We start from the raw sequence: 13,633 nt of genomic DNA, 5'->3' as shown, positions 1-13,633 counted from the left end.
CTGACTACTGCTACATACAGAGAGGGACCATATGCAGAGGTGCTCGTAGATTGCCTGTTTTGGCTGAACTGTAAAACACGGCTCTGGCAACACACCTCACAACCTTCCTGCACTTGCTGAGCCTGAGATGATGGAGCAGCTGGAGTCTGACACTTTCCTGCTGGAATCCTTTGCCCGAGTAACCTGAGGGATCGCGGGGATCCTGGAGCTCTCCGCTCCCGCACCCCCAGTCGGTGGTAGAGGCTGCCGGGAAGGCTGTGTGCATGGGGAGGAGGGAGAGAGGAGGAGGTGGCTTCCTCCTGACGCCATTTCCGAGGGGCTGAGATATATAAATGAGCCGGTTGCTGCAGTGCCCCATCTGGGATCTCCAGCCAGGGCACTGGTGTAGACAAGTACGGTGCTGGTCTTCTCCCGGCACCTCGCCTGGAGCCCCCACGCCGGGGACTGACTCACCCTATGCTTTTGTCGCCCACCCTCCATCCCGCCCGCACCATGACCCGTCCGGGACTGCTCGCCGTCCTGCTCCTGGCCGTGCCGGGTAAGTGGGGCTGGGCGGGGGTCCCAGTCCCCCCCTCGCCCGGTGCCCCCCGGCCCGGCGCTGCTCCCGCCCCGCTCCCCCCCCTCCCGCCGCTTCAGCACCGCGGACAGCGCCCGCCGCAAGGTCACCGCCCGAGTGCGCGCCGAGCCCTGCCTGGATCGCGGTCCCCGGGCAGCGGCCACTGCCGGCTGGGGACATCCCCCTGCCTTGCCTTGCCTTGCCTTGCCTTGCCTTGCCTTGCCCTCCCTTCCCCTCCCTTTCCCCAGGGGACCAGGGGAGCACAATGCACACATCCATCTGCTGCACCTAAGGGCCACTTCCACCAGAGAAAGATGCACATCTTCTCAACTCCCATTTTTAGCAGGATAAGATTTGTCTGCTTGTCTTCCGTTGGAGGTGAATAACAAGCTCTCTCTCTCTCTCTCTCTTTTTTTTTTTTTCTTTCTTTTTTTTTTTTTCTTTCTTTTTTTTTTTTTTTCCCCTCTCCTCATTTTACAGCCATCTCCCTTCCTGTGGCAAACGACATGAATAAAGGGGACACTAAGGTAAGGATGGGCCTGTAGTGGAAGTGGTGAGTGAAGATGAAGGATGTAATATTTAACCTCCAACAAGCTGGCTGGCTTTTGGATGCTCATGAAGGAATTGAAATGCCTATAGGAAGTGCTAGGGGTTTGCATGAGATCCCTACAGCAGCTCCATCTGACCTCACTCCCTTCCTCCCTACAAGGATTCACCCTTTGTATATCCACTTCTGGGCAGAAAAGAAGTCCCTCAGGATGTACCAGAGGGACCAAACAAGCTTGTCTAAAGAATGGTAAGGCTAGTGGTGTAGGTTGGGTATAACCCTCCCCAGTCCTCCTACTTTAAGCTTTTCAAAGAGGAGGTGACTCAGGGGAGAGTGGGGGGAGATGTGAATCAGGAATGGGCATCACTAAAACTGTGTGTGTTTGGGGGTGTGTATACATCTGTGTTTGCATGTGTGTGGTGTTACTTAAACATGCAGCTACCTGAAAAAGAGGCAACCAGCTGCTCTCAGAATGTTAATCTGTCCTCAGCTACCAGTCAGCTTGTCTGGGTGGCTATGAGCAGTGTGTGACTTGGCTGACCTCTCCAGCCTTCTTTTATAGGCTTCTGTGCATACATCTGTGTCATGCCTCTCTGGCATGCTTAGCTGCACCTCACAAGTGTGTGTACCCCTGATGGGCTTTTGGGACCTAAATGCCTGTGTTGATCTGTGACAGACCCCTCTCCTTTCCTGATATTGTAATGCCTATAGTCTTTCAGATAAGCTGGTCTATTGACTGCCCAAATTAAGATGTCTACAGACATCAATTTCCATAAAGGAAACACCAGCCCTTTCCCCCCTGGTTCTTTAATGTCTTTGTTTCCTGGAGTCTTCCACCACATAATGCATTTCCCCAGGCAGCAGTGGGGAAGGACACGTTCATGTCACTCTCTCAGCCACAGGCTGCATTGTACATTGTCTCCCCTCATTGTTAGCTGCAGGGCAAGCACCCTGAGAAACACCACTCTGTCTCCTCTCAGATGTGCCTGGGCTTGGAGAGCTGTTGCTTTGTTAAGACTTTTAGCCTACTTAGCCCTTGCTGGGGCTGAGCCATGAGCTGTGAGGCACTGGGTGCCTGCTGTGGGCTGTGTACTGCTGAGAAAGGGGACTGAGGGCACGCTCTTGCCCTTCCACTAGCCATGCCAGAGTGGGATGCCCATTGAGCATCTGATGGGACAACCCATTCATTTTCCTTGTGCTGTCTGTTCCCCGATATCTTCTTATGTGTAAAGCATGGCACTTCCCAGCAAGCCACGTTTAGCTTTTGTGGAAGCTGGTGCAGCTCCATGGAAATGCTGCCACCGAGGAAGGGTTGTCTCCCAAGCCTGCTCCCTCCCTTGGTACTGCACTGACACAGGCTCTAGCTGAGAGCAAAAATTAGCATCTTTCACCTTCACTGCTCACTGCAACACAGCATTTCAGTGAGGGAAGTCCTGGTCTCACAGGACAGATCAGGGCAGGGATATCATTCCACGGGTACAGCACTGAGTACCATAGCTCTTCCTGCACACATTGCTTTGTGCCACCAGTATTTGGGAGGCTTGGGGCAGTGAAATGGGTATTCAGCATCTGCAGGTCTTTTCTGGGCAGCTCATCAGACCTCCCTTACACCAAGGGCTTTCCATTGGGAGCTGAACACAACCAAAGTTGTGTTCACAATCTGCAGTATTTTCAGTGTTTGACCACTCTTGTGTTTGAAGGACAATATCTCCTACCTACAAGCATACATTTCAGAAGGGCCTGAGCACAGCCAAGGTCAAAAGTAGTCAAGTCTATCCTTGTAAGGATATGATCCTTTGGAGATCTCTGTGTAGGGACAGCATGAGTAGCTCTTAGGGATCTAGTTACACGCTCACAGTTAGAGGATAGCTATGGCAAAATTCCAGTCCGAGTTTCTGCAGCAGATTAGTTACATTCATTTGGAAACAATCTCCTTTATTTCCTGATGCAGGCTGTTATTTCATGACCTTGTGAAGTCTCACTCTGCAAGACTTGCTCTTAGAAAAAGTCAAGGAGTGGAATGACTGCACTTTTCATTTCATTTTGTTACAAGGCTCCTCCACAGAATTGGCTGTATTTCTGTGGTGAATGGCGTGACTTTGTGTTCAGGCAAAGACCTTAAATCAGCGTAGAAGTCTTCAAAAACCTTGTATAGAGTGTTTCATTTGACCAGGTTCTTATTTCTCATGCTGAAAAAGTCCTTACTTTTGAATCTTCATCAAATACAGGTATAATAAGTGGCTCCAGAGGTTGGGAAACGTGGGAGGAAAGTATAAGAACCTGGGGCTTGTTCTATTTAATGGTAGAGTGAAGTGACTCCAAGTCATCTAAAAATCAATATAAATGGATTGCTTGTGGTATAGGAGAATGGTACCAGGGAAATTTCACTGCATTGTTTTTGCTAGATCTTTCCTGCAACATTTTGAATCCATCAGGCAATCCCTTCAAACTGTGCAAACAGTTGAGAGTTCAGCATTTTATGTCTGTGTTCTGCAAATACAGGATTCTCTCCTTACACAGGGTGCCCATTCTGGCTGGTCAATGAATATATACAACTGCTTGAATGAGCAACATTGTAGATGACTGGGAATTGCTGACTTTTGTTTAATTTCTACTGCAGCTTTGCTCTCCTGAGAATGGCACCTTGTGAGGCAGGTCAGGACTCATGTGACTGCCTGCAGAAATTGTCAGAAGAAAGAGGGTCACTGAGTCAGTTTTCTGCTCCCAAGGCTTACTTGTATCCTGTTTTTCAATTTAGCCTTTTTTTTTTTTTTTTTTTTTTTTTTTTTTTTTTTTTTTTTTTTTTCCTCAGGCACTTGTGAGCCCTGCACACTTCCTAGGCTGCTTTATAAATAATCATCCTTTTGAAGTAGGCAGCTGGACTCCTGCACTATTATGTGGCACTGAACTGTAGCAAATGCTACCCTCTCCTGTATGGGGTCTCTTTCATTTGGGTCTACCATGCCCACACAGCAGGGCTCCTCGTGGTGTGTCAGTGTGGTGAGGGTGCCTTCACCCCTGCCAGAGGTGGCACTTTGCCTTTGCACCTGTGGATTTCATTCTTCTAACTGACATAGAGCACTGGGTGATCCCTATGGGATAAGTGGTGCTGCAGTTGGATGAGACAAGAGCTAGACCTGTAGCCTCAGCAAAGGTGGCAAGCTAGATAAATGCTTCTCATGTTACTCCGAAGCAAAGGCCTGCTGGAAAGGCAGGCCTAGAGCTCACACTGTCTGGGAAGCTGCTTCAGGCAGTTGAAAACACTTCTAAGGAAAGTTTGAGAACTTCCTTGCTTTCAGGTTATTGCCTCCATGAACAGCTATTCCAGTCTGTAATAGATGGCTTGAACACAAGGTCAAACACTTCTTGAAAGTGTCTTGTCCTTTTCTAGAGCTTGAGAGCACTATTTCTCATTTGTGTTTGAAAGTACAGTTTACCTCACCTCACCCTCCATGCCTGACTGCAGTCTAACTACAGTACCCTTCTTAGGGCTTGAATATCTTGCAAGATTTCACCTATTGAATAGCTACGACCACTTTTTACTCTCTACAACTGAGCCCTTTTATAAGATGCAGGCGGAGATATATTGACTTAAATGAGGGTGGTTTTGATGTCTTTTAATATATATTCTGATCTCCTTTAACCTCCCAGCCCCTGAGATGGACCAGAGTGGTAAGATCCTCAGCTGAAGTGTGTGTGTCATGTTGAAGATGCTCGTTCCATTGCCATGTGTCATTTACTCACAGTTTCAGAAAGTACCTTCTGTTCCTGAGTTAGGTAAAGCAGGAACCGAACATTCAGTTCTTGCTCCACCAGAAAAGCAAGAAGATCTGCGTCATCATCTGCTGGTGACACATTTTGACCCTGGTAACAAATAGATTTAGAGAGACAAAAAAAAACCAAAACAAACACAAAACAAGCTGTGCTTTGATTTGTACTTTTGTGTCTTTCCAGGTGATGAAGTGCATTGTAGAGGTCATCTCTGATACTTTATCAAAGCCAAATCCCCTGCCGATCAGTGAGGAATGCCTGGAAACACTCAGAGGAGGTACAGGCTCAGATTTAATGCTGGGTACCTGCAAGAGCATATCTGGCAAGCAGAGGCTAGTTCTGCCCTGACACATGGTCTAGCACCTGACATGGGGTCACTGACACCCTCACCTTCCCTACAGTCACCCCAACAGCCTGCACCAGGCCCCAGGAACAGGGATGGAGTCGCTGCCTGGCCCGGGCTGTGCATCCCACTGACATCGTCTCCTGGGGAGCACTGGGGGACATGGGACTGGGAGCTGCCTTTTTTTCATGGGACTTTCCTGTAATCTTAACTACACACTTAAGAGATGTGGCAACAAATCAGACCACAGGAGAGAAAAGAGTAAACTAGGAGGGAGCTGACATTTGGGGTTGTCTTTCATTGCCTGGGTCTGGGGGAGAGTGTCTTTGACCACTTCCTGTATCAAGTCTCTCCTATTGCAGATGAACGAATCATTTCTATCCTTCGCCACCAGAATCTATTGAAGGAACTTCAGGAAATTGCTGCTCAAGGTACAGTTTCACTACAATAATTTGGAAAGAGAGGCTTCATCTATTGTAGCCCCTGCACAGTTTTGTTTGTTTGTGGGTTTTTATGTATTTTACATTAATTTGACATCATATACATATCCCCTAGGAAATCTAGTTCCAGGGCTTCCAGTAGAGACCAGGTGAGTGGGGACAGGAATTTTGCTTATACCGACTTTTAATAATTTTCCTGTTGGCTTTGTTAGATCAAATACAAGTTCCTTTGGTTTGGAGAGGTGTGGGCAGGTCACCACTTGTTAATGCAGGGGCAGGAGCAGCACAGAGCTTTACAATGGGGTGTTCAAGGAGAAAAATGGCCATTCTCATTTGCCCACATACCCAGAGCTGGTGTGCAGGTCCCAGGCACAGCTACCTCAAAGCTGGTGCAGGCCCCTGTGCCGGGGTGACCTGGCTGAGGCTGGAACGGAGCTCTCCCCAGGCTGCAGGGAGGGCAGCTCCTGGCTTTCCTCCTCCTCCTTCTCCTTGGGGTCACCCATCTGGCAACTCTCACTTGCCAGGGCATCCCTGTGACCTGCCCCTGTGTGGCACAGCTGCTGAGGATGGCTGGGAGACAATGCCACCAGACTTTTTTCAGAACAGGGCATCCACAGAGGCAACAGAGAGAAAGGAGAGGGAAAATGCAGGAGGTCAAGATAAGGAGAGAGCCCTATGCAGCTCCCAAAGCAATAGTCTTGTCACTGCCCAAATCCCACTGGTGGAGGGGCCAGCCAGGCTGTAACCCCAGGCAGACTCCACGGATTCTCTGATAATCCAAAAGGAAGGAAACTATGGCCTCTTCAGTGTGCTGGGAAGGCACATCAAGTATGCCATGATTGTGAGGGGGAGCTCTCAGCTATCAGACAGGCTGTGTCCATGTGAAGGGACATGTTTCATATGCTCCCTTCTCACTTCCTCCCCTCTTTCTTTGACTTAAGCCGGTCACACTATTTTGTGCTGGGTTAACATGGGCTCTAACCTACAGGTCACAGGGATGGGGATGGGAGAGTCATGAGAAAAGCAAAGGTGTTTATCTTGGTCTCCTCTGTGCCAGCTGCAGCTGGTCCTACTTAGGCTGGAGAACCCACGCTATCCAGCTCTGTGTTGTGTTGGGCTAGAGAGGGCTGGGCTGGGCTGGCAGTGCTGACTCTTACCTTTGCATTGAGGCATAGAAGTAGGGTCTGCTCAGGGCCAGACAGGGCTTGCTTGGCTTGCAGATCCAGTGGGGATAGGGCTGAGTGCCTGGATGGCTGTGCTCTGACCCCCAGCTCAGGCTGCCTTCAGACAACGCTCTCTCCAGGGTGGTGCTTTTGTTTAAATGTCTCCATAATCCCACAGGATAAGCTGTGGGGCCTTGGGGCCCTGGACCACCCCCAGAGCAGGTATAAATGCAGCTCCTCTCTGCCAGGGAGCAGTGGGAGGGCAGTGCCTTTGGGAGAGGGGCCCCCACCACCAGGCCAGAGGGCACAGGAGCTCTCAGTGCTCACCCCAGCAGAGGTCGTGGGCTACATCTGACAGAAGGCAATTTTTATCCTTCAGCACTCTGTTGCATAACTCTTTTGTTGGCCTCGGTGTGCTGCAGTTCAGCATCTTCTGTTCCCTAGCTCTCCATTAGTATTAGCTTTCCTAGCAACGCAGCTTTAGTGTTCTATAGAGACCTTTTTCTTTCCTGCAGATGATGTTTTTCATGGTGGCTTTGTTACTGCACTTGATTTATATGTCCTCCAGTCTCACTTCTCCTCGCAGATCCCCTTTGGCAGATCGGTCCATTGTAGAAAACATGCATATAACTAGAAAGGGCACAGAGCCCTTTTCCTACCTCTGGTTTCTGAAACAGGAGGGGCTCTTCGCTTCCCCTAATTTTTGTTATGTGACACAGGTGCCAGTGAGAGAACTCAGCAGCAGAAGAAAAACAGTGGCTTTGAAGATGAACTTTCTGAAGTCCTTGAAAATCAGAATGACAAGAACAAGCAGAGAGGTCAGTGTCAGCTTCCCCTCCAGAAAATCCAGGTCAGGCTGTAAACAAGGATGTTCTTTCTAACAGCCTTGACATGTCCATCTGCTTCTCATTGAGGCATCTTCTTTGATGCTGCTGCAACACACAGAAGCAACTCAGTGTTTGCTTTGTTCTTATTTACCAGCTTAAACAATATGTACTTTCTGAGCTATAGCAATGCGTGATGGTCAAGTTACAAAACTGATGATACTAATCTTTCCACTCTGTTGCCAATACCAAAACTCACTACTAATGCTTACAATGAGCCACAGCCAGGGAAATCCTGTCCTGAAAGACTCAGTGATATAGACTGAGCCAGGAGAGATCTGGCTCTGCTCATGCCACCCTTGTTTCCAGACATCCAATAAATTAGGTTACGGGTTCCTGAAGGGAAAACTGAACTTGGGATATACATAGTGTACACACCCACACAAAAGACCTGCATCTTAGAAAGTCCATGTTCATCTGGGGTTTCACCTGATCAGTATGTTTGTATGGCCTGGCTAGAGACAGGCAGTATAGCAGAAAGGAGGGTTTGGCCCTTTATCTTTTCCCCATCAGAAAGAGAGGATGTCAATGTGGAGTGAGATGGTTCCTCATTCAGAAGCTCTGTCACAGAGGGTCACAAACAGGGTGATGGCCAAGCCACAGCAGTGCAGAGATGCTGCATCAGTGCAGATATGATGCAAGAGCAGCCATAGCTGCCTGAAGTGATGAGGAGTGACACCCCATGCACAGACAAAACCCAACAGAAAAGACAGGTGACACTGGCTCTCCAGAACCTGTTCCTCCCTTAGTGTAGTGACTGCATGAGGATGAAGCCTGGCATATTGGGCCACCCAGACCTGCAGACTGCCCGGTGCATGCCCTGCATGGCCAGCTCTCTGCATCCTCTCACCCCAGTGTGCTCCTCAGCCCTGCTTGGGGTTGTGCTTTCCCTTCCATTCCCATCTGGTTCTTCCCACAGCTCTTTAGCTCCGCTCCCCCCTCCCTCCCCTTTTCTTTTGCAAAGTTATTTCTATGGCTAATTATTTTAAAGACAGTGCTAGTTTGCTAGTCTCTGGCATGAACAAGAGCAGAACCCAGCCCACAATAAACTCCTGCTGAGGAATTGCTTTGCAGACACAGAACCAGCTCCAGCTCCCTCTGGCTCACCTACAACCACTACTGGCTCCCTCTTTGACCCAGTGGGAGAAAAAAAGGTGTGGTATTAATGCAGCACCCAGAGCAGGGAGAGCTGTGCAAGTGCCTTATTACTCTCCTAAATCCTTTCATTTTACATGTGATCTAGTTTCATGCGGGGCAAGTTTGTTACTGGTATCTTGAGAGATGGCAATGAGGACTGTGCCACATCAAAGCACTTTGGCATATGTTTAACTTCAGCCTTGTGAGTCTCTCCAGGAGAGCAGGCACCAGCTTGCTTGAACACAAGCATATGTTGAAATGACTTGTGAAAGGATCCATGGGCTGGTTAAGCAGATTGCTGAGCAGGGCTGAAGCTCCCTAAGAAAGGCTTGGGCTTCACTGTTTGTGCAATGAGCTCTCAGGAGAGGTGTTGCTTCTTGCTCCTCCCTCTGCAGATGCAGCAGGGGAGCACAGTGAAGAGGAGCAGCCCACAGGGTCCCTGGATGCAGCACAGAAAACCCAGGGAAATGAAGATTCAAAAGAGGAGGGGAAAAACAGCCTGGAGGAGAGGGAGCCCAGGCCACGGGATGAGAACCCAGGAGAGAAGGAGGATCGGGAGGAAGCAAAGAGCAACGAGATCAGGGGTGCAGAGGATGCCCAGATAGATGAAACTTTGGACAACCACATCAGCAAAGATTTCAGTGAGGAGGAGGAGCAGCCCAGAAGCCTCAGGGACTGGCTGGAGCCTGAGGACAAGGGAGAGCAGCCATCCAGGCAGGGCCAGGACCAGAGCAAGGAGGCAGCAGGGGAGCGTGTGGAGCAGGAGGATGACGGAGGAGATGATGCTGCAGAGGAAGACCCTACTGAAGCTGAGAGGTCACTGGATTTGCCTGAGGAGGATGAGGAGGCTGAGGAGATGCAAGAAGACAGTATGTATTGCAGATGACTGCACTGATACCTACCCAGGGTGAGCTGAGAGCACCAAGACAGAGTTAAGATGTTTTAAAGCCTAAAAGTTCAGGCAGATGCTTACCAGGTTTGTAGAAATACCCCTGCTGACAACCTCCCACATCCCCCTCCCCTGACAATTAGCCAACCACTTGGGCCCCTACATAGCAGGTAATACAAGCCTAGCAGCTGCCTGCTGCTCAGTTTTCATAGCACCTGGGGACAACTAATTTATTTTTCTTTAACTTCCTATGTTATTTTTGACTGCTGACACCAAGCCCTGCTACTTGACATGATGTTTCCAGAATCCTAGAAAAATGAGCCCAAGTCAGGAAACACACTTTGCATCACCCCTGAAGGTTTGGTTCAAAGGTAGAGCATAACCAGGTTAAAATTTGTTCTCACTGTGGTGTTTAATGCCCTTTCAGATAACGATGATGCTCTGGGATTTGGCAAAGATGGGCGGAGCTCTGAGGAGGAGGAGGAGGAGGAGGAGGAGGAGGAAGAAGAGCAGCCCCAGGCACTGAGAGGAGGAAGGCATCGCTTGGAGGATGAGGGGCTGCAGGGTGAAGAGGAAGACACCTTCCAGTCCAAGGATGCCAAAAGTGAGGAGATGGAGGAGGAATCCTCCAGGGAGTGGGAAGATTCCAAGAGGTGGAACAAAATGGATGAGCTGGCCAAGCAGCTGACATCAAAGAAGCGCATGGAGGAAAATGATAGTGGAGAAGACCCAGACAGGTCCATGAAAATGGCATTCCGGTCCCATAAGTATGACTTCAGTAGCCCAGAGGAAGATGTGAGAAAGTCATGGAAGCATCACTCAAAGGAGGACAGCAGTGAAGGAGGCTTCCCTCTTGGTCCCCTGCCTGAAGAGAAGAAGGATGAGGAAGGCAGTGCTAATAGGAGAACAGAGGTTGGTGTACATAGGCTTAAGAATAAATCCCTCCTGGTTATTACTAGTGAATCCAATCTGTGGGTGGTACCTTGGTGTTACACAGCCAGCATCACTTCTCTGTGACGTTAAGAAGGTGCTTGGTGACGTTTTAGTCACTTAGCCCCAGGTATTACTGAGTTTTGCACCTGGCTATGCCTTTGTTTTTTCTCCTTGTTTTCATGACTAGTGCAAAAAACATTCCCCACCCTGGAGAGTCTTAAAAATGAGACAGAACTTTTGTGCTGGTCAGTGCTGGATGTGGTGACCAGAGCTCTATTTGGAGCTGGGTCTTGTAAACCACTACAAGTCAAAGGGTGGCTTTCCCTGGCACAGGGAAGGACTGACTAGAGTTAGACCTCCTACAGAGGAAAACCAGGGCTGCAGCCATAGTGAAAAAGCTGGGACATGACAGTGGAAACGTTGACAGATGCCAGGCCAGGCCTGGCCAGATCTGAGCCAGGCCTCCAAAAACAGAGACTTCCTTCTCGGCTTGTGTGATGCTGTGTGGTAGCTCTGCATCTCCCCTGGAAGCCAGGAGCAGTGGTTTCACCTTTGTGCTGAGGCCCAGCTCCAGGCATGGATGTTTATTTGGGATAGCGCAGAGGGCTGGACTTCAGGGCCAGACACATGGGTTCTGTGGGTGTTTGCTCAGGTGCCCAGGAGCAGACTGGGGCAGGTGAGTGGAGCCAGTTTGCTGCACTCTGCCAGAAAAACACCCTTCTTGCCTTAGTTACACACCAAAATATTGCCCAAAGTTTGCCCATCAGCATCCCCCTCTGAGGTTACATCTCCAGTCATGTGGGTTCAAAGCTAAGCCAAAGGCCTCAGCACTGAGCAGGATGCAGGGAGAAGGGCACCTGCACCATCTGCCTCCTCACTATCTCCTACTCATGTCCCAAGTTTCTCCCCCAAGATGGGTGCTCTCTGCTCACCCCTGCCTGATGCTCTGGGGTGCACCTTTGCCTGCAAGTTGGTGGGCTCAGCCTCCAAACTGTTTGGATTGGGATTGGGAAGGAGGTTGCTGAGGCTGCAAAAGTGCTATATTTATGGTGGCAAAAAGACTTTCTGGTGATCATGGCCTCTGGAGACAGGGAGGTTGTGTCAAACTGGACACCCAGCAGTGAGGGAAGGGAAAGCACAAGCTCTGCCTCTGCCAAAGAAGTTGCCACTCTCTGCCCTCTGCTGGTTTTTGGGCCAGGTAGTCTGGCTGGTGAGTTCAGGCTGGGCACAAATGGGGGCTTGAATCCTGTCCTTTGCACTTGCCAGGGCTCACTGCTGCAATGCTGAGCCAAGGGCCCTGCAGAGGGGGAGGGTTATGTTTTCCCTGTTCAGGAAAACAGCTTACAGATGACAAAAATGGCTTTCTTTAAACATACTTAATTCTTTTTCCCACCAGCCACATGCAGTGCAGGCCAGCGGCTCAGTGTCAGCCTGTGCTTGGTGGTTGCTGCAGGCAGTGGCAATGTTCTGCTCCATGCAGGAGAGGCTGTCTCCTCATCTCTGCCAGCAGGATGAGGCTGTTTTAGCACTAACAGCACTAAATTTGCTCTCTCAGAGCCTAACGCTAAGCTGTCCGAGCATACAATCTCCAGCAAGCCCCAGGCAACATCTGCTGTGAGGGAGAGGCAGGGCTGCGGCTGGCACGGAGACAGGACCAGTTGTGTATGACCCGAGTGCAGGAGAAGCCATGCAACTATGAATTTGAGTACCTGGCAAAACAAATTAGCTTCGGGTGATAGCATAGATACACAAGGTTCAGGAGACAAAGGTCACCAAGTAATGGGCATCTTGAGCACTCAGACCAGTGGCTTTCTCAGTCATTATTTTCCCAATCAGAAAAGCCTCTCTCACTACTAGAGGGGCACGTGGGCATCCAGTGCTGTGTGGGAAGAAGGATCACTGCCATCCCCTCCACAAGCAGGGCACATGCTGCACTTGCTGCAGGTGGGAGACACCTGTGTGCATCCCAGTTGGACACCACTGCCTCAAGAGAGGCACCCAGTGCCCTTTGGCAGCACCTCCTCTGGCCCTGGCTCCCCAGCAGCCATTTCCCTCCAGCTTGAAGCCCTGGAGGGAGAGACCCATTAGGAGCTGCCCTGCCCAGCAGTGGGGCAGGGGAAAACCGGTGGCTACATGTCTTGTCCCCACCACCAGCTGCAGCAATTTAACGTTAGGACAGGACTAATTAGTGTTGCACACAGACATCTATCCTGAAGGGCAGATGCGGGAGGTGGCTGAAGGACTGGAGTGAAACACAGCTGTGCTGGTGCCACCACTGGCAGTCATCCCTGGGCAAAGCTTTCCACAGCTTGGGGCGGGAGGGGTGAGGGTTGCCCTCTCTCAGCTTCTGACGCTCGTCCCGGGTTTTTGTTGCAGGACCAGGAGCTGGAGAGCCTCGCTGCCATCGAGGCCGAGCTGGAGCGTGTGGCCCACAAGCTGCATGAGCTGAGGCGAGGCTGAGGGCCCAGCTCACCCCACGCAGGCAAAAGCTGCCGCGCCGGCCTCCTCTAACCCCACCGCGTTTTCATTTCCTGATTTAGAAGCAATTAAGCTGGAGCAGAAGCATTGTGCCTAGGAAGCTGACCTTGCTAGTGTCCAGGCCTGCCTCCCTTGCTGTAGTTTTGTGCTCATTGCTGCTTCTTCACCTCACATTCCTCTCTGTCCACATGGATGCCCACCTGCCTGGCTGGGTGCTGGTGGGCATGAAATGCGAGCTACACATGTATTTTCTGCCCGGGTGGTTTCTTTTGCACCCCCTCTTTTTTTTTTTTTTCTTTTTTTTTTTTAAAGAAAACACAGCTTTCTAGAAAGTTCTCTTTCCACCAGTAGTTTCACTGGGTAAAAGAAAAAAAAACAAAAACCAAACTGCAATAACTTGTTATCTTTTGATTAAAAGCTGAGAACTCTGACTGTAATATATTCTATATAAAAATTTATCTAAGGAAAAATAAAACTGCAGTGGGTTCCTTC

General features: G+C 50.0%; 1 protein-coding gene across 1 annotated transcript; it reads left to right on the top strand.

Moving 5' to 3' along the window:
- The first annotated feature begins 354 nt into the window (after window positions 1-354).
- CHGA (chromogranin A) lies at window positions 355-13,633 on the top strand. Its single transcript, XM_071745738.1, has 8 exons — window positions 355-538; window positions 1,037-1,083; window positions 5,058-5,151; window positions 5,580-5,648; window positions 7,540-7,638; window positions 9,237-9,710; window positions 10,158-10,642; window positions 13,040-13,633. Exons 1-8 carry the CDS (start codon window positions 457-459, stop codon window positions 13,121-13,123), a joined length of 1,434 nt encoding a protein of 477 aa, XP_071601839.1. The 5' UTR covers window positions 355-456; the 3' UTR covers window positions 13,124-13,633.

The sequence above is a fragment of the Heliangelus exortis genome, chromosome 5 (genome assembly GCF_036169615.1).
Source record: "Heliangelus exortis chromosome 5, bHelExo1.hap1, whole genome shotgun sequence".
NCBI classification, from domain to species: domain Eukaryota; kingdom Metazoa; phylum Chordata; class Aves; order Apodiformes; family Trochilidae; genus Heliangelus; species Heliangelus exortis.
The sequence above is the reverse complement of the archived record's forward strand: the minus strand, read 5'-3'. Positions and strand labels throughout refer to the sequence as shown.